The sequence below is a fragment of the Rhopalosiphum padi genome, chromosome 3 (assembly GCF_020882245.1).
Source record: "Rhopalosiphum padi isolate XX-2018 chromosome 3, ASM2088224v1, whole genome shotgun sequence".
Classification (NCBI taxonomy): Eukaryota; Metazoa; Arthropoda; class Insecta; order Hemiptera; family Aphididae; genus Rhopalosiphum; species Rhopalosiphum padi.
This window is the reverse complement of record NC_083599.1, coordinates 73,905,168-73,931,667: the sequence shown is the minus strand read 5'-3', so window position 1 is coordinate 73,931,667 and position 26,500 is coordinate 73,905,168. Positions and strand designations below refer to the sequence as shown.

Genomic DNA, 26,500 nt, shown 5'->3' with positions numbered 1-26,500 from the left:
TACTTATACGTCATACTTAATTAAAAATATATCGAGAAATTCAAAGTCGAATTTAATCCGTAATTATGTAGATTGTTATTTTTTTTATGCATTATTAGGTTTTAAAAATATTTTAACTAATAATTACAAGTCACTGTATATAATACTATGAATATATTCACACAGTTCTGCTGTACATCGATAATGACTGTAATACGAAATAGTACGAATATGTGATATAACATTACATAACAAAAGCGATGTTTTTTGACAAAAATTAGTTTTTTACTTATAGTTTTACTGGTAGAAAAAAATCAATTATACTGATAGTTATTATTATTATTATCGTGCTGTTCGAGCAGACAGAGACAGTACAATACAATAAAAATTAGATCAAAAAATCGGAGTCAAATAAATCAAAAGTTATATTTTTTTTTTCATTTAGAATTATACGATCTAATTATGCAACAATCATTAACTCTTATGCGTACAAGGAAAAACAATTAAATACAGTGGTCTGTAATACAATTTAATATCCTTAGATTCTAAGGATTAAAATAGGAACCAGGTGATCCGTTTAACGCACGAGAGACTCATTATTTCGAAAGTTATTAGGTAGATAACGTATTTGAACGATTTTTTTTTTTTTTATATAGACAATTTTAAGTTGTTAAAACGACATAATATTTCTAAAAAAAAAAACAAATTGTTCACTTATTTGTCATCGCTTTTATTGTTTGTGCGAGTAGGTGTTATTCGGATTTCGTCGCATAGTAAAATTTAATTCGGCGCCACTAGTGAATAGTTTATACATAAAATACGTCATTCCGTCCTTTGCTGTCCGTTGTTATGATTTATAACTATTATAACTATTATTTACACGGTCGTTTCGCTCGCAATCATAGTCAATAATAATATAAAAACCGACCTGTAAATAGTTTCATTTTGCTCTTTACCTGATGGGCATACTGTTCGTATTTAAACGGGCCGCGGTCAATAAAATTTCGTTTAAAAAATCGGTTTCGTGAAACGGCGTTTAAAGCGGGTTGTCTTAACCGGGATTTGAAGCTGACTAAACGAATCCGTGGTACCAGGGTCTCATCCGGCGTCGTCTACGTCGTACACTGCTACACGGCCGTACCGCGTGTGGCGGCGGTGCGGCGGCGGCGTTGCGGCGGCTACTGCGCTCGACTGGCATTCACGATCGCTTCATATTATACGTTCCTGTTACATATATCCCGAAACAATATTATTTTTCGCCACACACGAGCCACACTTGACTTTTAAATTTGAAAAAAAAAATGGTTTGGAGAGTGGCCACCGCTCTGCTGTCACCATAGATTAACAACACAGGGGTTTGAGGGCCGGAATGTGGATGAGAGACAGCAGACTGCTTTTACTATAGTGCTCTCACTTTGGTAAGGGATATTAATTTCAAAATGATAACTGATATCTATGTGATATGATAATAAATAAACAAATATTTTTGGCGGTTATTATTATCTATGGCTGTCGCTGTGTCAAATTTGAATTCAATGATACGATCGTTGTATACGAAAAACGATTCTGATCGGAGACGGTCTATACAATCACGTAATATAATATATTATTATTAATATTATTATTTTGTGTTGTATTTTTTATGATATTGTCATTAAAGTTATTATACTATTTGCGTAATACAATAGATTGAATTGATTTTTGTCGAAAACACTGCATTTTAAAATGTCATTGTGTGTATAAATCACAAATAGTACATTCCCTTAAAAGTTCCATCGGATTGTGACGCCAATGTTTTTGTCTTTTTGAATTACAACAAAATAATGAATATCGCGTTACCCGTTACATAATTTAAACGTGCGATTTTTGTCAAATTTTGAACTTTAAATGTCTTTAAAAAAAAATTATGCTTGTATATTTTGTAAGTTTTGAACGCTGTGAATTCAGAATTACATAATATGATGAAGTTTCAACTGTTTCAAGACTTGACTATAAAAATAACACGGTTTAGAAATTGTCGACTGTAAAATATTTCGCTAATTTTCGTGATTTTGACAAATTTTGTCAAATATTGAACTTCGAATGCTTATAAAAATTAATTCGTAAACGGTAAACGTCACAGCTTCGTTGATGAAAATCTGGAAATACATATGATTATTAATTTTGATAATAAATACAATTTTAAAAAAACAATTTATTCAAAAAATTCTTCAAAAAAATATTTTTTGTCATTAAGAATGTACCTTAATACCTTATTAATTATTATAAGTTGTTAAATTTGTAAATCAAATAAAAGCTGTGCATTTTTTTTTACCATAATTCATTTTGAAAAATTAATTGTTTCTTGCATATTATAATATTGTTGTATATTTTCACAATTTTGACTGCATATTATATGGCATATTTTGATACTTTTATTTTTTTAATGCATACAAATCTGTGCATTAATCATAAGAATAGCATAATTTATTTGTATATAATACCATCTAATAATATTTTTGATTTTACTTATTCAAACACCATACATTGTATGTTCAAATTTAATAGGTAGGTATCTTGGTATCTATGATATTAGTGCATAACTAAAATCGTACGTGTTACGTTCCCTACATAGGTGTATATTATATTATATACAATGTACTAATTGACAGGTTCTGATATACTATTAATATAGCCTATAGGTATGCATGAATTGGCTATTTTTTGGCTAATAATTTCATATTATTAAATATTCATCATAAATCTTATATAGTTAGGTATATAAATCTTTTATATACCTAACTATTCTTTAATATACTTTATTTAAATAAAAATTATACCTTTCTAGTTTCTATGAATATGTAAATTTTGTTTACCTTTGTTTAACCAAATTATTTAGTAAAATAATTGACTTCTAGATTTCTAGTTATAAATTTGTCCTATAATATTAATATTAATTAAAATAATTACATAATAATATACAATAATTTGTAATATAAAAACAGTTTGAATAGCAAATTTAGTAGCTAAAAAAAAGTTGCCTAAAATATTTGCATTATTTTTATTTTGCACAGCCACCTTTTTTTATTCTTAAATGCTTCCTTTGTTATTACCTATATATTTTTATTTATTAAAATTACTTTATTTTTGAATTTATTAATAATTAATAATTATGTGTAGTATAAATATTTTCTTTGTACTTGTGCTGAGATAGTAAAGTCAGATAGGTACACTATATAGTATATAGTATATTAGTATAATATATACTGTATAATTTAATTACATATCTACACAAAAATTTGTATTTATTTTTCTATTTTAATTTTTCAATTAACATTAAAAAATACCTACTTAATTTAATTTTACTAGGTAATTGAACAATTCTATTAATTAAAGTAAACAACCACAATATATTGTTTGATTTTACATACCTATTATAAATATATAATAAATAATGGCCATTGCTATAAATCAATATTGAAATTAAAAATATATTATGATTTTGATAAGTGTTGATTTGGTGGTATGCCCATGTTATGACTTTAATAAATATTATTTACAATACATTATACATAATAGCTGCATATTTAATTAATTAATATCATTGTTTTAATAACATTTTAAGCTTTTGAATAAGTTTAGAAATCCAATACAAAAATAAGAATCCATAAAATTTTAAAATACCTAATATATTGTATAAACTATAAGGTATAACACAACAACATTCAATTTTTGAATATTAATATATTTTTGAGTAAAAAAAAAAAAAAAACGAACAAAGTTATTGTGCTACATAGTAGGTGCACCTTATCATCGATTAAATCACTGTAATGGATGTTCATTACTATATTGTACAATTTTATTTATGGGATTATGATTAACAAAATTACATTTACTGGGTAAAATATGAAATAACGTTTTTTGTCTTGTATTAACCGGAGGGGCTCTAATGCCAATAAGACTCAATAACTCAGGGCAGTTTATAGTTCCGTTTAATAGCTTGTATAAAAATAGTCAATCATTATAATTACGTCTATTAGCTAGAGGAGGTATTTTATACAATAGGTAGTCAGTGCATTATATTAGTAATTTATTTTTATATTAGATAGTTCTTTTATGGTTGGTTGAACTAATTTTCATCAACAACAAATCGTATACACTATACAGTAATTATCATAATATTATAGTGTATATAATATTACTATAGCTAACAAATATCTAATACTGATATTAAAATATGATTTATTTGTAAGCCATAATCAATGAACAATAGTTTAATTTCATGTATTCATTGAGTAACTGAAAATGAAATTGTAATAATATCAAGAAACTAAAGCTACTAAACAAAAAGTTTTTATATATTATGAAATACAATTTTAATTTTTCTCGTCATACAATCATTTATATTATTAAGTATTTGAGTATAATTATTAATTAATAATCCTTATGAATATATTATAAATTATATAGGTAAAGAAAAAACAACTGTTACAAAAATATATTGTTTTCTCAAACAAAACTCATTTTCTCAAACAGCTTTTTCTTGAATAACATATAAGTTCTATAAGTTCTTGCCATCTTTATACACGAGTCTGTAATCAAAAAAGATATCTACATCAATACGGATTAATATGTTTACATCATTTTATTAGGTAGAAAATAAAAAGATACCTACTAAATACTAATAATGAAATATATGTTTTAGTTGAAGAATTGAATAAACTACTAGACTACTTTGAAAATGAAAATCTATCTTATGTACGAAACAGAAGTCAGTAAAGAGTTACTACATAACTATAGTCAACAATACTTTCCATTGGAGTCAGAACAGAAAAGTCTTGTGACTAAAAGAAAACTTTATTTACCCCCTAAACTAGCTCAACAACTATAGTCAATGATCAATACAAGACAGACATACAATTTGTCGTTACTCGTTAATAATCCTCAATATGTTTGAAATCATTTAGTAAAACAATGGAGCACAATTCATAATACTAACTAAAAACTCAGATATACAATATATTTGGTTTCAAGTTTTAAATGCCCGTAATAAACATGATAGGTATATATAAAAAATACATTATAGACTAGATATAGTTACAAATTATACGTTATACAAATACAATTATTTGTAAATTATTTACCTATATCAAATCTAATAGGAACTAAAAAAGTAATTTAGTAATGTGATAAGTATTATTTACTAATATAAGTTTTTATTAATATTGGCATATATTATATAATATTTAAATGTGAAATGTTACTTAATGTGTATAATATATGTATTTTAAACTATATAATATTGTACATTTGTATATTGGCTAAATTATTCGTTGAATGAAATAAAATAATTAAGAACAAACATGGCTTATCATATGTAGTATGTACCTACCAAAACTTGCAGATATTTTGGAATCGAGTACTACATTTTTATTATTATATTAGTATCAAATAATATAATTTTTGTATACAATATCATTACACCTTATTCAAATTCCAAATGCCAAACAAAATACTAGGCAGTTAAGAAGAAAACTCTTTATAATGAATCTGAAGTGACCAAGAGATTTTTTTCGTTAGAGAGTTTTTGTAATAGAAGGTTTAAAAAAAAATAAAATTTTAATTATTAATGTATAAAAGTATATACCTATTACCTATGTAATATTATTTATCATACACATCATTTTTTTTACATTATATTGTATTTACATATTATATTTTATACAATTAATTTATTTAAAAAAGTCTTTTTTGTTTGGACTTGTTTATTTTGCCAATATTTTTTTTGTATTTTTCTATGAATTTGTCCCATGTTTTGGGATAATTTTGGATCATCTTCATGAAACAATAAGTACTTTTCTAATAATTTAGCCGCATCAAGTGCTTGTTGAATACTTGGTATTACGACTTCGTCAGGTTGTTCTTCCTCTTCATCTTCCTTTTGCTCCTCCTCGCCTTTTGTCACTGCGTTTAGGATTTCTTCATCAGTTAACAATATAGTTGTAACCAGGTTCTCATCTATTTCTACATAGTTTTGTAGATCCTCAGGAGTAAAAGTATGCGGAGTATTGGACTGAATAATCCACTCACTCAGTGATATATTATCATCTTCTTTCTCAAATTGTTCTATTTCTTCTTCAGCATTGGCCAAATTACTTCGAAGTCCAGCATGACGAAAAGAATGCCGTATAGTTTCTGCTGTTACCTCTTCCCAGGCTTTACTTAAGAAGTTCACCGCATCAAGCATATTGATAGAGGCATTGCCATCAGATTCGATAATTTCCATCAATATTTTCTTTTTATAGTGGCCTTTCAAACTTTTTATAACACCTAGGTCCATCGGTTGCACGATACTAGGTGTGTTAGCTGGAAAAAATGTCATTTCTATGTTCATAAGATTAGATAGATTGGGATGAGCAGGACAATTATCCACAATTAACAAAATTTTTCGCCCCTTTAATTCTGCATCCCATTTTCTTATTTCTTCTTCAAAAAGTATTGATGTCATCCACGCTGACTTATTTGCTTTATAAGTGACTGGCAACCGTTTAATATTTTTAAAACATCGGGGGTTTTTTGATTTTCCTATTACCATAATCTTTCTTTTTTCAGTGCCACTCATATTGGCTGCTACAAACACAGTAATACGTTCTTTAGAAAGTTTACCTTCCATGCATTTTTCCCCTTTGAATTTTAATGTTTTATCTGGGGTTAATCTGTAAAAAATACCTGTCTCACCAGCATTAAAAATATCATCCGGAGTGTACTTTTCATTCAATTTTGGCCATACATTAATTATCCAGCTGTTAGTAACATTCAAGTCAACATTTAGTACTTTTCTACTTATTTTCCCATAGGTAATATTGTGACGTTGTTTAAATTTTCCTAGCCATCCTTCCGATGCCTTAAAATCTATAATACCAAATTGTTGAGCAAAATGTTCAGCTTTAGTTTTCAAAACAGGCCCAGATATAAGTACATTATTACTACATTGTTTATGGAACCACGTCAACATGGCCTGGTCCAAGTCTTCAAATTTCGGTTTTCTTATTCTTTTACAAGAACTCCTTTCTATTTCAGCCTGCAATATTTTATCCTTATTTTTCCAGATAGTAGCGACAGTAGATGGGCTGAATCCAAAACGTTTCCCGACATCACTTTTTTTTTCACCTTTTTCAATCGCACGTATTAAAGCGACTTTTTGATCAACACACAGTGTTTTTCTTTTACTAGCCATAATGAATGTTAGCGCACTACTGTGATCATGTGTTTAATGTTAGACATTACATCAATAATAAAATGAATATATTTAATACTGATAATAATGATATTATTACGATATTAAAAGTAGTTAATGAGAGAATGTAATCGTTCTTGAAAATTTTGGCATTTTGCCGATTACTTTTATAATTTATAATACGATAACACATAAATTGTATTATGAAACATAAAATATTGTTTCGTTATTGAAAGTGACTATTACGTTATGGAGAATGAATTGGCTAATATGTTATAAAGCAAACCAACCATTATTATGTAATGTTTGCGTAATATAGAGTTTTTTTGTTGTAAAGAGTTTTCACTGTACCTCGTTTTCAATACTTTCAATAAAAGATTTTGTGTTTCCAGAGATTTGTTCAGGTTCTGGATTCTCTTCTTACATTGATACACCACACATTTTGATATTGCTCAGGGAAATCTAAGGACAGATATGTTAATGTAAATAATAAAGAAATTAAAAATATTCATCGCGAAAAATAAAAATATTATTTATTTTAATACTACCTTAACCGTGGATGTATAATATTAAATTCACGTTTGTGCAGAACTAATAGAACTAATAAGAAATGGTTTGATTTTCTCTTGAATACTTTCATTAGATGGTATTCTAAAATAATAAAAATAATTAATAATAATTGTGAAAGAAAAATTAAAATTTTAACATAGACAATAATTACCTGTGGAATATTATGTTTTCATAGATACTTTTTAAATTTCTGGTACGACCACATAATGCACAGTTAGGCATATTAAATTAATATAAATACAGTATAATAATGTTCGTAAAATTAAGTACTCGACAACTTTTCGACTTAAGAACATTCAAATTAAAAGGTATACTTCGATGGGCTCAAATAGCTTGATGTGTTTGTATCACGTTTCACAGCTGTAGATACTAATTAGTGATAGCCGTGGCTTGTATCAGTAGTGTGATAATATACTATCTAACAATAATAAAATATAATATTATGATAAACATTATTCGTGAATTCGTAACAAATTATTTTTTGTTTTAAACATATCAGCCTTCAGGTCTCAATTTGTTGTGTGTGGTGTACTTTACATGAACTAATATGCTACCTACACTACGAGTTTACGAATGCCAAATCGTCTACAAACTACGATACACGTCATACAGTGTACACTAAAAATTAGACGGTTCACTTGTATGTTGGTTCAAAACTACCAACAGTTGTAGTAGTCTGTGCGTTAAGATCTACATAATCACTGTTTTCTGTTAAAAAATCATTATTAATGTTGTTAACCGTCAGTATTGTTTTACTTTGTATCAGACCGATGAACATCACAGGAAAGGTTATATAAAGCAGCAGTATTAAATAACTACATGCTTTTTGATGTCAGTTGTAGTGTTCAGTCAATAAAATGTTTTTATTACAAATCCATAATGAAGTTTATAACAAACTTCTTTTTCATTTCTGAGACACACCGAGTCATACATTCTTGAAACCAGCAAACAGAACAGTCAATTGTATTCAAACGAATTATTCCAGAGTATTCAATGAGCATATCCATCCACAGTATATGCCAAAAACATTTCCCAACACTTTTGTTTCATCTATTTGAAAATGTCAGAAATAAACATGAAAAACTATCAGCAACAAAAAAAGAGATCATGCAAAAAATCAACTGAATTTTTTAAATAGTTCAAAATGTTTAAAGACCAAACATACTTGTAGGCTCGTGTTGTCTTGCTTAACAAACAATTATAGACTGTACTAAGGTAAATAATACATAATATTAGCTGGATTTTTATATGTCTGAAAATTCAAATTGTTATAATCTATATTTATTGCATTAAGAGGACCTGCATGTATTCTCTGTCTTAAAGTTCATAACATAGCAAATTTACGTTCAGCAGATTACGTTTAGCTCCGTTAGTTTATAAACTAAAGTGAATCGACCTATTATGAATTTTGATGGTAAGAACGTTATCTGTGTTTTTATGTTAGTTTTTTACGATAATTCAGTTTTTAAGTGAGTTATGAACATTTTTAATTTACGCTATATTATATACGCATGACTTACTAAAAAATTGAACTATCGTAAAAACCAACATACAAACACAGATAATGTTCTTACCATCAAGTTTCATAATAGATCGATTCCTCGATTGATTTACTCTAATTTTTAAACTAACGGACCTAAATGTAATCTGCTGAGTGTAAATTTGTAATGTTACGTACTTGCGAGATGGAGACAACCCTCTTAACCTGATATTAAAACAAATTTATATTAGTATATAATTGTATAAATAATTTTGTTAATTTAAATATTGAAACTTTTCTGTGATACCATTTGTTTTAGGTCTGTAAATATTAAATTTTATATTTGCTTAACATAGTTTTGTTATTATTTTAATTGTTAATGTATTTGTATTATAACCAATTACAGATACAAAGGAAAATTCTATGTACCACACATTACTAAGCCATATATATTGTTGAAACATTTAACTACTTACTTTCACAAAAAATACTCTTCAGAGATATGAAAATTGGATATTACTAGTTATGTGGAATTGATTGGTCTAGGTTTTACAAAAAGCTATATGTTGGTATAAAATACATTAAACTTAATAATATTTTTATACCTAAAATTGTTTCAAATATGTTTTCAGAACAGAAGAAAAACCTAGATATTTTATAGAACACCAGAATATATTGCCCACTGTTATTCATACCAGATTTCATAATTCCTTAGGTAAGTATGTTTGAACTGAATGGCAAAAAATAATTTACCTGGCTGAAAATAAAAATTATTAACAAATTATGATTTATTTATTAATATTAACTTAAATTTTAAAATAAAATATATTAGATGTTAATATGTCAATATTATCAATAGGTTAAATAGGAAAATGATAAAAATGTTACTCAGTTGTAATGAGTAGGTGGATTAAGCTAGCTTTAATCTTATTTGTTTAACAGAAAACAACAAGTTAGAATAAATAATACACTCAGTAATGAACTTGAAATAAAAAATGGTGTTCCTCAAGGCACAGTAATATCCCCCATTTTATATATTATTTATGTAGCTGCGTTAGGAAAGTTAAAACTAAACGGCAAATTATTTTCCTATGCGGATGATACAGCCTTAATAATATCTGAAAATAACTGGGAAATAGCAGTCCTTAATGCAGAGAGTGATATGTGTATAATAAATGAGTGGTTTCTAAAACACAACCTAAGGTTAAATTTTAATAAAACCAAATACATAGCATTTTCCCAAGACAAAAGAACGCAACCTAAAATAAGTAAGTTAAAAATACATAAAACAAACTATAGTACAAATAACGAAGTGTATGAAATGATCGATAAAACAGAAAGTATCAAATATCTTGGTATCATTATTGACCAGCACTTAAAATGGGACATTCATGTAAATAATTTAATTATCAAAATGCGAAAACTTAACTATTTCTATATCAACGCCAGAAAAATACTCGATAAAGAAACATTACGTATAGTATATTTTGCTATGACCCAATCCCTATTACAATATGGTATTACAGCTTGGGGTGGCTTAGGTATAGTTGCAAATAATAAACTTTTAATAGCACAAAAGAGTATAATTAAAATAATCCTAAACAAACCAAGAAGATACCCATCTGAGAACCTTTACAAAGAATTTAGAATTAATAATGTTCAACAATTATTTCATCGAAATGCACTATACTATGTTTTTAAACTCAAATTAATAGAAATTAAACCTCAAATTTACAATATACGTAAGACTAATAGAATTGCTATTCATACATTTAAAACTCTGAAATCAAGTAGACACTTTGTTAAAGTAGGACTTGAACTACTCAATAATATTCCACAAACCATATTAAATTGCAATACATATAGCAAGTATAAACAACTAATTAAAATTTGGATAAATAATCAAATTTACGAAAACTGATAACTTCCTTTTCATCATTTTATTTCACTATACTCGTATTATCATATACAACACTACCTAATTCATATTATATTTAGTAAATAATATTTTTTGTACATATATATATATATATCTGTTTTTGTTTTGTTTTTTTTTTTTGTAATGATTAATGTACTTATGTAAATGTTTAAACCTGGTATGTATAGATGATTAGAAACTCCAATTTCACCAAGACGAGGTCCTACCTCAGTGGTGAATTGAGCCATTTTTATATTTTTTGTTTGATAAAATGTTTTGAATAACTTTTCTATGGCCAATAAATTCTTATCTTATCTTATCTTTAACAAAAATTATTAATGAGAGAGATCGATATCACACCCAAACGGTATAACAATTTGAATCCACAAAAGTGTCGGCGTGAACAGCCCCAAAATTTCTATTTTTTTAACTTTTCTCCAAAACTATTATAGCTAAAAAGTTGGTTGATGGCTCATTAAAAAGGGATTATTAAGTAGATACAAAATGTGGGATTAAAAATTTTCAAAAAAAATTATTTAATTTTTCACAGTTAAAAATATAGTTATTTTTTCCTATATTTTCATTTAGCATGGTAGATTACCAAAACTGGAGAATGGATTTTGTTATTTGGGGTCTTGTTAGATTCACATTGACTAGGAGAAATACTATGGAGATTTTCAGAACTTTATCTTCAATCGTTAACTCACTATAAAGCTATAAAGCTGAAAAACATAAAATTAATAGATAGATAATTTCACTATCTGGATATCTAGTTCATGAAATGAGTGATTTCACTATTTGGATGCGACATTTATACGTATTATTATTATATGTTGGTCAAATTCAAAAATATGGTCTCTAATCAAACTTTTTGATTTTACTTCGAATTGAACAATTGAGTGTGATGTCAAACTCAAACTGAACATTGGAGTCGTATAGGCTTTAATTTTTTAGTTTAGATTTTAAAATTATAATATTATAGTATTATAGTTATTATAGTTTATTACTTATTATACCCATCTCTTTTCTATATTGCAAAAATTGTTAGGTACCAATTGACTTAAAAATAATAAAATTATTAAAATGTAATTAAATGATTTCAGATTTTTAAACCTTACAAATTATACAAAATTAAAAAATCTAATATTTTTTTGATAACTTTTTGTCTTTAATTTAAAATTAAAAATACCAAATATAAATTTAACTTTCGGTGTTTAATTAAAAAATCACCAGTGGCAAGTGAGGAAATGTTTGATGATTTTCTTTCCACCATTTTAATGGATCTGCTGTTAGTTTAATGTTTTTTAGCTTTAAATAATTTTCTATCTAACAAATTAAAAAAATAGTAAAAATATAAAAGTAAAAATTAAGAACAATTAATAAATAACAATGATTATTTATACATTTTTTTTAAATTTAAATATCATACTTCAATAAATTGTCATTTCATTTATTAAAGTTACCGTTGTAGACTCTTTTGATATTGAACACTAATGAAGTATGTCAAAGTGAATTGTTTGAATTTTCAAGTTTTTTAGCTGATAACTCATCTGAGGTGCTTGATTGTGATAATATCCTATAATTATCTCTATATTTTTCTACTTCTGCTGTAAGGTATGACTTTCCTTGTAATTACTCATTCTCATTTAAAATAAGTCCTTTAAATCGTAGATCTATTAACATTGCTATAGCGTAGATTTGATTTTGTTTATATAATATATCAAATCATCTATACATGGATTTTATTAAATTTTCCACAAAGCATATTCCATGATTTTGTGTCATGCTTGTCAAAAATAAATTTAATTTAGCTGCAATTGTATAAATGATTGGCAGTACCATAGGTAGTGTAGTTGTATCTTCTCGTCTAAGTTCTTTAATAGTAGAATGATTGATGGTTCATTCCATTTAATTTAAATTTAATTTATATCAAGTCAATAATTAATAAATAATTAAAATTAAAAAAATTAAAATAACGTTGGGTTCTATCACTGGATGGCCTCCCTCCTCATGTGTTCATGTTGTAAATAAAATTGTACATATGTGTGCTCAAATTTGCTTATTATGCCTTATTGTAGCATAGATTGTAAATATTCTAATAATAATAATAGAAAAAAAAAAAAAAAAAAAAAAAAAAGTTCTTTTATTGCTTCAAACACTAGCTTGAGAAGAGTAACATAACCTTTAATCATATTTCAATCTCTAGTAATCAATAATTGTCCTTTTTTAACTTTAGGTAGGTCAATTAAATGGTATTTTTCTACTCTAACATTTTTTATAGCATCAAATATATACTATTCCATCAAGTGTTGACCATTGGGATAAGTTTATATGATCCTAAATTTAATATTTTTTGTGTATCCACTAATCGTTCAGATGCAATATTGCTTTGATTGTAATGCGTTACAATCTAGTATCTTTTGTTGAGGTAATAACACAATATTAATATTAGCTTTAAATTTTGTTCTGAGTGTTATCAATTTTGATTAAATAAATTATAAATAGTTCAAAACCAAAATAATTATCCTAGTTAATAAATAATTCAATAATACAAGAAATAGTTGATGAAAATATATACTATATTGACATAATAGTCAAAATAAAAATAAACAACAATAAACACCTGAACATTTTTGGTTTGAAACGTTTGACATGTTAGAATTTTTTGGGGTTCATACATTTTTTATGAGTTCGGTTCAGTTTGGTTTTTTGAAAACTTGGTTCGACTTTCGTACTCAAACTTAACACCTAATGTTTGGTTCTACCCGCCTCTAATTTATATTATAATATAATTCTATGTTACTAGTATTGGCTTTTGTTTTATCGAAGTATATAAAAAATTTTTTTGATATTTTCCTATAGTCTTTTTTACTGACTACCATTATTTAAACTATTTATTTATGCGTAGAGCACGGATTTTTATGTAAAAATATGTTTTTAATGGATATATGCATAACTATGTGGGTAAGATATGTCAACGATTCATAGTACAAAGAGTCTGAATACTAAATTTTATTTTGCTTATACGTAAGTCCATATTTTGATATTAAGGGAATAAATTCATATTTTTGCATATTTCACTAATTAAAAATATATATTATGTATCAAAATATTTCCAGGAGGCAGTATTAAAAAAAATATGTACATTTCAACCATAGACCTGATAATAGATAATCTGTCTATGAGACTGCTGCAATAATACGCAACCCAAATAATTGATATTTTGTTACCAAGTAAATTATCACATGTTTTCCTTCAATGATAATGAGTCATTTTATATTCAAAGTCTATTAAAATGTAAAAGTAATAAATAACAATTTTTTAATATTCAGGATTACATATTTAAAGAAAACCATAATGCTTTTTAATAAAATTACTATTTTTATTTTAACAAAATATTGTTATTTTATTTATCATTTTAATTTGTGTGTTATTTTGTTTGTAAATTTGACATTAAAAACAAAGTTTAAAAATGTAATGTTTATTAACTATTATCTTAATAATGTTATTATTCATTATTTATTATTTATATTTATTAATTTTAATGTTAAAAAATTAAATTAATAAAAAAAAGCATATTTTTAAAGAATATTTAAAGCATATATTCAAATTTTTAAGAGAATATAAATCTTTTTATGTGCAATTTTATTTAGGTATTTGAATTATAAATAATTATCAGGATAAATGGTGATTGTTTTTTCCTTTGGTAAAAATACTAATTATAAATATTCAAATTACATTAACAAAATATTTTAATATTTATAAATTTAATAAAATTAAAAATGATAATATAAATGTATAAATTAGCAATTGCTTATTACTACATGTATTTGTATTTTATTACATTTAATCAATGATAATCAATACTTGTAACCTTTTATCGAGTTACAACACTATAAAGTTGAATTTATTTATTAAAACTTATAAATTATAATATAATTCTAAAAAAACATTTTAATTAAAAAAATTACAGAATTTAGTTAAAATTTAATTATATATATATGTTACTATGAATGTCCCTAATTGGTGAATGCTGACAGTCATCGGTTAATTTTGTCGTACAACAATGTCATTGGTGTATGTTGGCATATTGATTAAATTTGTGCCGTTGATAAACATTCACTAGTGAATGTCAACATTTATATAACAATATTAGTGAATGTTGATAATGCCGATTTTATTTAATCTAATTTAGGTATAACGGAAGAGTCACAATTATAATACAGTATCTCATACTATCTAGTCTAGTACCTAAGCAGCATAAGGTATTGTACAAATTGATAATTTTAATAAAATGTTATGTTATGTTATGTTGCCTTGCTATCATTTAGTATAATTTTCATTCAATGTTTGTATGCAATTTTTTTTTTAATGGAAATCATGCGTGAAGTATTTTGTAATACATTTAATTGTTGACTAGTTAAGTGTTTAAAAAAAGACATGATAATTCTTTTTTTTTATCAGCTGAAAAATATAAATTTTTAATAAGTGAAAAGAAAATTTTAAAAGATATATCTAAACATAGATTATACATCAGAAACCAGTTTTCAGTGTGTAAAGAAAATTTAATATCAATCATTGACGTACAAAGGCATCAACAAGTTGATTTAATTAAACATATGCTGTTTCTACTTTATAATATGAGATATATTCAACTATAATACTACTCGTATATAATAATATGTACCTTTGTCAATATTAACCCAAAACCGTATTGTGTTTGTCAAAATTGATCAAAACCCTAATGTTAATGTCATCAACATCCACTAGTAAATGTCTATATTATTTTAATTTTTCAACATTCACCAATATATTGGGTGTATGTAGACATTCACTAGGTGACTGTCCATTGTCCACTGTCCACATGATCAATTGCGGACATTCATAGTAACATAAACCAACTAGTAAAATAATCTTGTACTTTTAAATTTATATTTTCTGAAACCTATGTAAATATAATTTATGCATATTTTAACCTACCCATTTTAGAAACAATATTTAGTAATGGATATAGCCTTATCATTGGTAATCAGCCAAACATGTGTTTATATTTATCATTGTAAATGCAAAATATTTATCAAAATTCTAACTCAGTTTATTATTATTTTTTTTTAGAGATAATTAAACTGAACGGCTAACAGAAGTTCAAAAACACAAGTAAGACACATATTTTTTTAAACAAATATGTTACCAGGATAGATGATAATTTTGAAATTATCGTGATTTCCTAATCATTGTTGACAATAACTGAAAAAGATAGGAAATGTTGGACATTTCATAGTTTAATGGAAATTTCCAATTACAAATACGTATTAGGCTATGTTATAAATCCATATTAAAACAAATATAATATAATATATCTTTATTGGTTTAATTATGAAAATACACTAATATGGTCATTATATTATAATATATAGACATGCTGATTTTATGTTATCATTTTTATTGTTTATAATAAAATTAAATGACAGTATAGTATATAATTTGTACTGGTTTTTTTTGGTATTAAGTATACAAGTATAACAAAAATAAATGGATTTTTGATTTTTAAATTCTAGGTACTGAAACACATCTACACAAGATCGGAAATAAATCTTTACAAAACAAAATTATTGGATGTAACTGCTGTTTTGAAATCAGTAGGCCACGCAGAAAAATCATTATCACTTTGAGAGACAGCTACTATAGTTAATAGTATTTCAGGAGCACAAGGAAAAAAATACAAAACAAATAGGTGTGCTTATAAATCAATATCCAGAATTCTTAATTTAAATGTTATGAAAATTTGTTATGTAAAAATAAAAATCAATTATTATATATTAAGGTAATATACTAATATGTATGATAAAGAAAGTAATATAAAAAAAAAATACACAAATTAAATAAAAAATCTAAGAAATAAAAATTAAATCAACTGTTTTTGAATTATATTTAAATAATTTACTTGCTTTTCTTAAATATGTAATTTTACTGTGTTTTGTGTATTATTGGCTGCTATATTTAGAAAATAATAACATGTAGGTACTAAGCCAGTAGTACAAAATGTTTGTGGAACACCAATCCATATAATATGTGAAACATATTTTTAATATATACCTATATATACATATAAATACATACTAATAAAACTATTAATAGATTTTTCTAGGCACATTTCAAGAGCACTCACGGCACACCGGTTGAAAACCACTTTACTAGGCAATGATATTATTTCCTTTCCCCTTCCCCTAGTAGGAACGATCATTATTTTCCAGGGTTTGTTTTCATCGCCTAAATGTCAACATTTCTGGTAACATATATGAGAGTAAAATCGTATTTAAAGATTTATTGAAATTTAGTTAGTTAAATTGTTTCAATTAAAAAGGACACAATGACTTCAAAATCAGTCATTGACTTCTCCTATCTTGTTAAAGTTGTGCTTTGGTGTAGATGCATACAATGTTAAAAAAAATTTTTTCTCGCTTCGCTCCAATTAACTAACAATCTTTATTCTAATTATTAGTACCTATCACTTTGACCAAAGATTGACTTAAAAAAATAGTACAGTCTAAGAAATTAGAATGGTTACTAACTACTAATAACTTAGTGATTAGAGCACTAATCGTGATTGCTAGGGCCCGGAACTTGATGCATTCGCATCTTTTTTTCTAACGATTACATTCGAGACTCGTCTTTACAGAAATTTAATTCATGAAATATAGAATTTAATAGTACAGTTTATATTTTGTATTTTTAGGGAATTTTATGCTTTAAGGTCATTTTTGTAGTATTTATAGTGCATTTTATTCATTTTTGAAAATTCTAACAGGTATACGGGGCTTTACGGCCGCATACCCGCGTATCGTCGTTTATTTAGAGAGTATACGCTAAACAAAAAAATTGAGAAGTAAGTATACGCCGTATACCCTCCAATACACCACTGATTATCTGCATGACATGGAGTATGTATTCAACAACCCTAGAGCCGTAGCCAGTCCACCACCAAATGATTCATTTAAATTTGTTGATAGTTAAAAAACAAATGTTTATTTATAATACTGATCTTATTTTATGGTTTCATATTACCAAAATTTTACATTATAGTTCATTCTTACAAATTAATTTAGTCTTATTAACTATCCATAGTACTATCATATGGAAATAGTAGATGTTAGATATTATATTTCAAATTTTGTAAACCATTTAATTTAAATTCTGTTTTTATACAAGTAAAATATTGGCTATGCCCTCATCCATTTACTAGAAGGTTAAGTACCCATAAAATATTTATATTAATATATGTGCGAATTTTATTTTTTCGAATTAATTGCAAGTTAATTTTATCTAGTTATTATTTATAATGTTTTCTTTTATAGTTTAATGATTAAACTTTAATCATTGATTGAAGTGTTTTGGTTTATGTATGAATAATTTTTTTTATGAAAAAATTGTCCAAACATAAAACTATACAACATTATGGTATAAAATAGTAAGATTACAACTATAAATTATTTGTAAATGGTTGTTATCATTGTTGATATTTGAATAGGTAGTCCATTGATATTTCAAATTTTTTTGATAAATATAAATTATTTTAAACATTGATGTTAAGTAATGTTTATATGTTATAAGTTATAACACTTATCATTAATAATAATATATTATATAGGTACTTTGTTAATACACAAATACCTACTGCAGTACCTATAATGTCAATTAATTTGTGTTTTTTAGTAATTTGTATCATAAAGCTATAGTTACCTTCAATATCTCAGGGTTAATTGGATTCAATTTGTCTTAACACCGAATGTCTGAAATGTTTCTCGTAAATTTAAGTGTGTTATATTATTATAGTCCTCTATACTATTTAAAATGACTTCATCTTCAACCTAAATGATATTACTTGCTATAAGTTAAAAATTAAAATACATACCTATATTAAAATATTAAATCCGTCATTATTCATTAAAACAGATAGCAATAAATAATATAGCATATAACATTAGAACTTCTGTCTTCTTTAAGATTATAACACAATTGATTTATTTAAGTATATATTTATATTTTCTAGAAGCTTTTGGTGCTCTTTTGTATTATTACCAATTGAGTTGTTGATTCATTATATTACCGAATTAAAGGTCTGGCGCTCTTGAATAATAATAAAAATATCAACTGTATAGAGCAGTGATCGACAACCTTTATGGACTCTCGGGCCACATTCATAAATTGAAAAGAGTTCGTGGGCCGGATAAAAATAAAAATGTTATATTCTTAAATTATTTACTAAAAATTGTCGGTAATCGGTACTGTTGTGTGTTATGGGAAGTAGATAACGCGGAAAAAAAATTAAATAAACAGTATTGAAAACGTGATAGTGTGATACGCGACTATGCGGTGAGCAATAATACTCATAGAGAGAGCATTACGACCGCGATTTGAAACGGACAACGTATAATTCAAATGCTACCATATTATACGATAATACGTATTACAATAATATTATTGAAATTTGCAGTACCTAATAAAGTACACAAAAATAATTACTATGATGAAAAAGATAATATTTCGAATAAAAAATTCAAAATACGTATACCTATTATATGTGATACGTGATACGACTGATATGTATTATTATTAATGTTATATTGTACTTAACTATAATATTAGTCGGAATAGATAGGAGAAGAATATAGCTAATATTATAATTTTGGTTAGGTATAATGTAATATTATGATGAATAAAAATCATCGTATGGTACGCTATCTCGTGGCTTATGGTTTCGGTAAGCGAGCGCCGTCGAAACCGGTCGGCTTCACTCTCTGAACGCGTACATACCGTATACGACAGGCTCGCTCTATACTACTCGACGGCAAAACGACATACGCCGTCGGCGGACGTTCACTACTCGCTATTTAGTCGTTACCGCTATTACAAAGATAGTACGATGGTTGTCCGTCTGTCCGACGAGCTATTGAATCGCCGCACGCTGTCTCCGTCGTATTCTCACGATCGAACAATATTCCTTAGCAGTAGACCACAGCAAAAAATTAATCGCGAATTATATTATATCGCTATAGCTATATTCACGAAATCATTTTTACCGCGGAGAGCGCACTCGGTCAGTTAAGTATACTTAGCCGTTTTGACGAGCAAATTCCAATTGCTATGCGATGTCGTTTATAACACGACCGGTCGGGCAACCTTTAGGTATATTATCTTTGACGGTGGTCACTACGTACGAGATACGCGTATTTCGATTTATGTACTTTTAAACGGCTTGCCGGTAATTATTTTTAAAAAAAATGTAACATTTGGGCAATCCGTTGGTACACTCGTTGTCGCCAGTGGCGTATTTAAGGTTTTCCGCCTATAATAGGCACTTATTTCCAATCCGCCGCCTTCGCCCCGTCCTTATTAAAATTGTTTATAAAACATATTTGAGTATGCAACTCGTTGTATTATAATACTATAAATAAAGAAAAAAGATACATGTCCGTCTGTCTATATTACTGTATTTTAATCCACAGTATGAGAAATTGAATGCGCGTATGTTTTGTTGCCTACATATATCCGTGTGCGTAGTGCGTACCGGTTCGCACTGTATTGCGTACCTATGTGTATAATATAGTAGTATAGGACGTAGGTACATGACTAGCTGGTTTAATTTTGAGCGAACGGGCGCGAATATTTACGGTTTAACTTGTAGTTCTAAATTATATAACATATAATTTGTATAAAAATAATTTCATCAAATGGAAAATACTTTTTGTAATTTTGTAAAAGAAATCGTTAAAATTTGCCGCCCTCTAAATGTCGCCGCTCTATAGGCCATATTTCTTAAGTTTTTGTTTTTTATGGAGTATGATAACACACAATACCTATATTGTTTTGCACGAGAAAGAATCTCTCGGGTCTATAATAACTTGAAATTAATTGCAAATGCATTATTTATATGTTTTTCTAACTCATATAACCTATTTTTGTAAGAATGATTTAAAATAATGAAAAATTATACTTTGAACAGAAACGATTTTAAATAAAGCAAAAAAAAGCATGAGCAAAACTTAACTTAAACTATACATAAATTTAAATAAATTAAAAATTAATTCGAACTGAAAAAATAATTAACGACCGTGTATTTAGTTAAGGTACGGTGTCCCGTAACGGCTGTAACGTCAAAGAGTGGAACAGCACGGCGTCATGACGCCGCCAGGAAACCGTACCTTTAGATTTTCAGTTGTGAAACTGACTCTATTATCAGACAAAATATTTTATACACCGAAAACGAACGTTCTACATCCACTGAAGTGATCAGTGCATACTATATTCATACAAACAGTTAAATTGAGAACTGTGCCTATTATCTACTGTCATAAATAGCTGAGAAGCGTATTTTTTATTAATTAAATTAAAATGTCTAATTGTTATAGAACAATAAACATATTAAAACGCCGCAGTTAGAAAAATTGTAAAAAAACATTTACATAAAAAAATAAACGAAAAAAGCAACGAAAATTGGTTTATTTGGATCAGAATGAATAATGATATATGAAAAGAATTTATGCGTAAAAATCGGATTTCTATTTCTTAAATAAAAAAAAGAAGCATATGCTTTAAAATCCGAGCCTTACTGTAATACATAACAAATCGTGACTTATACGGTTTTACGGTTTTATTTTTTTGCCCACCGCACGACGGGTGATTATATTATATATATACGGCGTGTATATATTTGGGAGTTTGCGACGTGCAGTATGCGATTCTGTACTTCTGTCAAAGAATTCTATGGCCTACATTATTGTAATAATTATTGTACTAGTATAATATATTGACGACACATATTGCCATGCTGGCCCTGGCTCGGCTGGAGGTCTATCCGGTCCTTCGTGATGGTACAAGTGCGAATGTCCAATGCGATCGGCACCAGAGTGGCGGCGTCAGGGAGGGTTCTGAAACTATACAATCGCTTCGGAGAATAGGTGTGCCGTGTACGGTATACGCGTATACCCACTTCCACGAATCGTGTTTTGAACTACGATAATCGACCACCGCTGCTGTAGTTTATATTAACCATATCTTTATTTATCAACCAGCTATACGCATTTTATACAGCTTTGTGTGTTGCGATAATCCAAGAATACGACGCTAACGTCTGAATGTTTTTATTCACAGATAATATTTTTATTGCCCCGAGGTGAAGGAGAAAATCTTCTCAACCAAAACTGCAATTCGATTTCCTAAATGTCGCTATAGTATAATAAGTCATATACTAATATTTAATATTACTTACATTATATATAATATTATATATTCCTATATTTCCTTGCTCCACATGCACACAATAATATATACATATTATATTATATTTTACATTACATACAAAATTGTCCCGTGAGAATTTTCCTATTGCGTATCTCCTGAATAAATAGAAATATCATAATTCTAGTTTTTTAATAAGATTCACGCGGACAACAACTACAAACATTTCACGTTTTAATTTATTTTAACGTATTGGTGAAAAAGTTAAAAAATATATTTTCAAAAAAAATGTATATAGGCATTTTGTAGAGTTCATTTTTCTGAAAATATTGACGTTTCAACGTTTTAATTTCATTAATTTCCTGATTTTTAATATTTTTCTAGTTTCGAAAAAAATTACGGATTATTTAATACGATAGTGGTATTATTGTATCAAACATGTAGCCGCGTGCTCGTACGGCCGGTAAACGTTTTCAGTATAGCTCACAATGTTCGTGAAAATAAGAATTATATTTTAATTATTTCAGGAGATATCGCAATGGGCAAATCCTCACGAGACACACCCTCTATAATAACAACTGCGCAGTTAGTATAAATATTTTACATACAATAAGTGCACGAAATCGCATTTGAAATCACTTTCGATTTATTGGACCTTTCTGCGCGCTATATTATATTTATATTATTTTATATTATATACCTACACACTGTAGGTCCTACGGGCTAGGCGCCGTCTGTACCCGTCTGTACCTGAATACACATTCCTGCAGTTTAAACAGACGACATTATAATATACGTGTTTATGAACATGTACGATTCGAATAATAATATTGTTGCAGCCCTCGTGACAACAATATAGCAGATTCCAATGTATACACCATAAAAGATACACTATACCAAGAAGCCCCCCAAGACGTATACATCGTACACGTACACGTATACGTACGCATTAATGCATTCTATACACACACCATTATATTCGATTTATTTTTTTCTCTCTATTATATACATTTTATTTTAATTTTCACCAGCTGCGACCTACACCATTTACATATTTCATGCTAGCGAATGCTCTTTATACATTGTCATAGATTGATATTTTTCTGCGTCGTCAATTCCGCACGATAAATGACCATTGACCGGCTTAATCACATACTGAAATAACTAATAAGTCTATCTACCTATTATAATATGTTATTCTTTTGGTATTTATTGTATGGTGGTGTGGAATTCTTATTTTTGAAATCGCATTCCTTCTGTAGTACATTACAATGTATAAGTATTCTCTTTAATAGGTAAGTTTCCGTTTCTAAATCGACTAATTTAGAACAAGAAAAAATCCGTTTAAAGTATCTCTTTGGAAGTGATCGAATACAATATAATATAAGTATTCATTAATTCATTCGAATATTATATTCACATTTCACATTAACATTTTATAGCCATAAAAGAGTCACTAAGTACCTATAACTTTTTAAAATACGTATGAGGTATCATATGTTTTCTCACGTTTTAAGTAAATATTGATTAATATTGCGGTTCACTGTGAGACGGATATATTATTATTTATGCGATTAAATATATAAAAACATTTTTGAATAAAACCAATATATCACTATAAAATATAATATAATCATTTTATGTTAAAATAAAATTCCACTATAATAGGTCAGCAATTTGATGATTAAAAAATAAAATGTTATAAATCACTAAATTGATTGAAAGCAAATATAAAAAGGGGTAAAGACCGAAAGAAAGTAAAATGCTTATAGCAGGTATGCGGCCATAACACTTTTGGGTACAGTAGACCCTAAATGCAACACGTTGGGTACAAATGAATACACCGGTTTGGGTACACCTCACCTTTAGAAAAATGTGTTTGAGTACATACACAGTATACATATTATGGTAGTATAAAATCTCTTTTATTTTGAATAATCATAGTTTTTACTTTGAATAAATATTTTTCGTCTAGCTTCATACATACTTTTTCTGTATATAATTTAACGTTGAAATGACTTAGATGCTCAAACTGGGAAGTTATATAGTTATTTGTAAGTATATAGTTTTTGTCGTAAAAGTTTATTTGACTTCACGTTAAAATCTGCAGTAGTTGCTTTGCGCTTTAAAAGTGACATCACTGTTTGTTTAGCGTTCGCGTCTATAATAATAACAACGCATGAAATAATCTTATAAAAATATTGCCGATTAGAAATCCAAATCGAAACGGAACGTTTATTAAATATGAAACACTTAGTTAGTTTCATAAACCATATCTTATAAAGACAGATAATCATTTCTGTTATTTTTTTCGATCGGCGATTATCGTATATACTCAAATGTTTTCTACATTTACAGGTAAAAATTATACTATGCACCCAAACGTGCTGCGCCCCAATATTAACACGTTACGCGACCGTCGCCGGTACAAAATTCAGGTAACGCAGCGACCGGTCTGCGCCTTACCAACCGCCACCAAGGTCAACGACGACGCGACACCGTCGACTCTCACCCCGCGCCACAATGGCACATGATGGGACGGGAAGCATATAAGCATTCCGTACATGAGCTCAGCACCTGTATTAAAATCATGCTCTACGATTGGTTTATTTTAAAATACCGCCAAATAGTCAATAATATTATTATCATACCTACTCTAATCATATTCTAATAGATTGACTTTATATATATATATATATAATACCTAACAATATAATCAATTTAAACTCATTTATTTATTTTTAAACATAAATATGCATCACAGATTTTTAATCTTACTAAGAGTTACCTATATATTATAAAGAGTAATAGTAGATATTAATTATGTAGGTTTTAATCCTAGAAATAGTATAAATATGCCATATGGTATACGAGTGTTTACCTATTACCACCAATAATATTTGCCATTTTTTATGTTTGTTTTACATTCATCTTAATTAAAATATATTAGAAACCAGTGAATTGATAAGTATAATTATTAATTAATTATTTCATACTCTATATATATTTTAAAATAGGTCCTAGTCACCTAATAATTATTTAAATTTTAACTTGGTTATATAAATTATTAAATTAACATTATTATTAGGCATAAGTGAACATGGAAGTAATGCAAATCTAATACTAATCAATAGTTTAAAAATCACAATACTGCATTATAAATTATAATAATTTTGTTTAAAACAACGCAGATCACCTTTTAATAATTGATAGAAGGAAAAATACACATATCTATTTAGGTATATCAAGTCTACTAACTACAAACAAATTATAATAATACACTTTTGTTTAATTTTTAGAAAAAAGCTAGGTATCAAGTATATTATTTTGTTAGGATACTACATTAAAATAAAGTAACCTACAATTTAATTGGATTCAAATGTTTATGCTTTATAAAATTAAATAGATAATTTATACTTAAACTTTGTGTAATACCTATATTAAAATAGTTAAGTAAAATATATAAAAATAGGTAGGTACCTATTATTATAAAGAGTAATAGTAGGTATAATATATAATATTATATATATATACATATTATTTAAATATTCTTACTTAAGATTTATTAAAACCAGTAAAATATGAAAGATAAATAAACAGTTATGATAACTACACATATTAATCCTAAGTAGTAAGTATAGAACTGTTATGGGTATGAACAAATAGAGCTGAAATATGGAGTAAATTTATAAAAATAAAAATAATAAAGGAAAACAAAATAGTGATTGTCAGGCAAAAATTAAAATGTTATATCTATAATATTTATAGGAAAGTACACTGTTTATTCAAGTAATATTGTAAAATAGATAGTTATTACTTTTTACAATTACTACCTATTGTTGACAATGTAATTAAACATTTAATCTAAAATCTAACTACTAATTGTTAATTGTAATTAATCAGTATAATACTATAATAGTATTAATGTTATCATGGTGCATACTGTGTATTGTTTTATAATATATTTAAATACAATAATTACAATATAAATATTATTATCATAGAACTTTTGAATCTCTTATCATTTTTAACTATTGAAAAAGTTCTATATTATAATTAAAAGTTGTATTATAATTCTAGATTTCTGTAAATTACAAAT

The 26,500-nt window shown here is 27.0% G+C and overlaps 1 protein-coding gene and 1 long non-coding RNA gene across 6 annotated transcripts; one reads left to right on the top strand and one right to left on the bottom strand.

Annotated features, from left to right (window-relative positions):
* Positions 1-3,682: 3,682 nt before the first annotated feature.
* On the bottom strand, positions 3,683-8,142 carry LOC132926951 (tigger transposable element-derived protein 4-like). Of its 3 annotated transcripts, none has more exons than XR_009661580.1 (4): positions 7,917-8,125; positions 7,744-7,846; positions 7,547-7,657; positions 3,683-4,550 (listed from the first exon to the last, which is right to left on the bottom strand). XR_009661580.1 is itself a non-coding variant. In XM_060991377.1 (4 exons), the coding sequence occupies exons 3-4, from the start codon at positions 7,193-7,195 to the stop codon at positions 4,520-4,522; spliced, it is 1,413 nt and encodes a 470-aa protein (XP_060847360.1). In that variant the 5' UTR covers positions 7,196-7,657; positions 7,744-7,846; positions 7,917-8,142; the 3' UTR covers positions 3,683-4,519. The 3 variants fall into 3 exon arrangements, 2 of the variants coding, with proteins under 2 accessions (XP_060847360.1, XP_060847359.1); XM_060991377.1 differs by having other exon boundaries at positions 5,814-7,657; positions 7,917-8,142; XM_060991376.1 differs by having other exon boundaries at positions 3,683-7,657; positions 7,917-8,142.
* Positions 8,143-8,215: 73 nt separating this feature from the next.
* LOC132926952 (uncharacterized) lies at positions 8,216-16,986 on the top strand. 3 transcript variants are annotated; one of them, XR_009661583.1, is made up of 6 exons: positions 8,216-8,443; positions 8,532-8,980; positions 9,652-9,810; positions 9,878-9,960; positions 16,279-16,320; positions 16,722-16,986. It is a non-coding gene; the product is annotated as an uncharacterized LOC132926952 (long non-coding RNA). The 3 variants fall into 3 exon arrangements; XR_009661581.1 differs by having other exon boundaries at positions 8,216-8,980; XR_009661582.1 differs by having other exon boundaries at positions 8,216-8,980; positions 9,652-9,814.
* Positions 16,987-26,500: the final 9,514 nt, after the last annotated feature.

Bases quoted from the DNA above. Each gene is read 5' to 3' on its own strand.
- LOC132926951 (XM_060991376.1), bottom strand. From the start codon at position 7,195: ATGGCTAGTAAAAGAAAAACACTGTGTGTTGATCAAAAAGTCGCTTTA.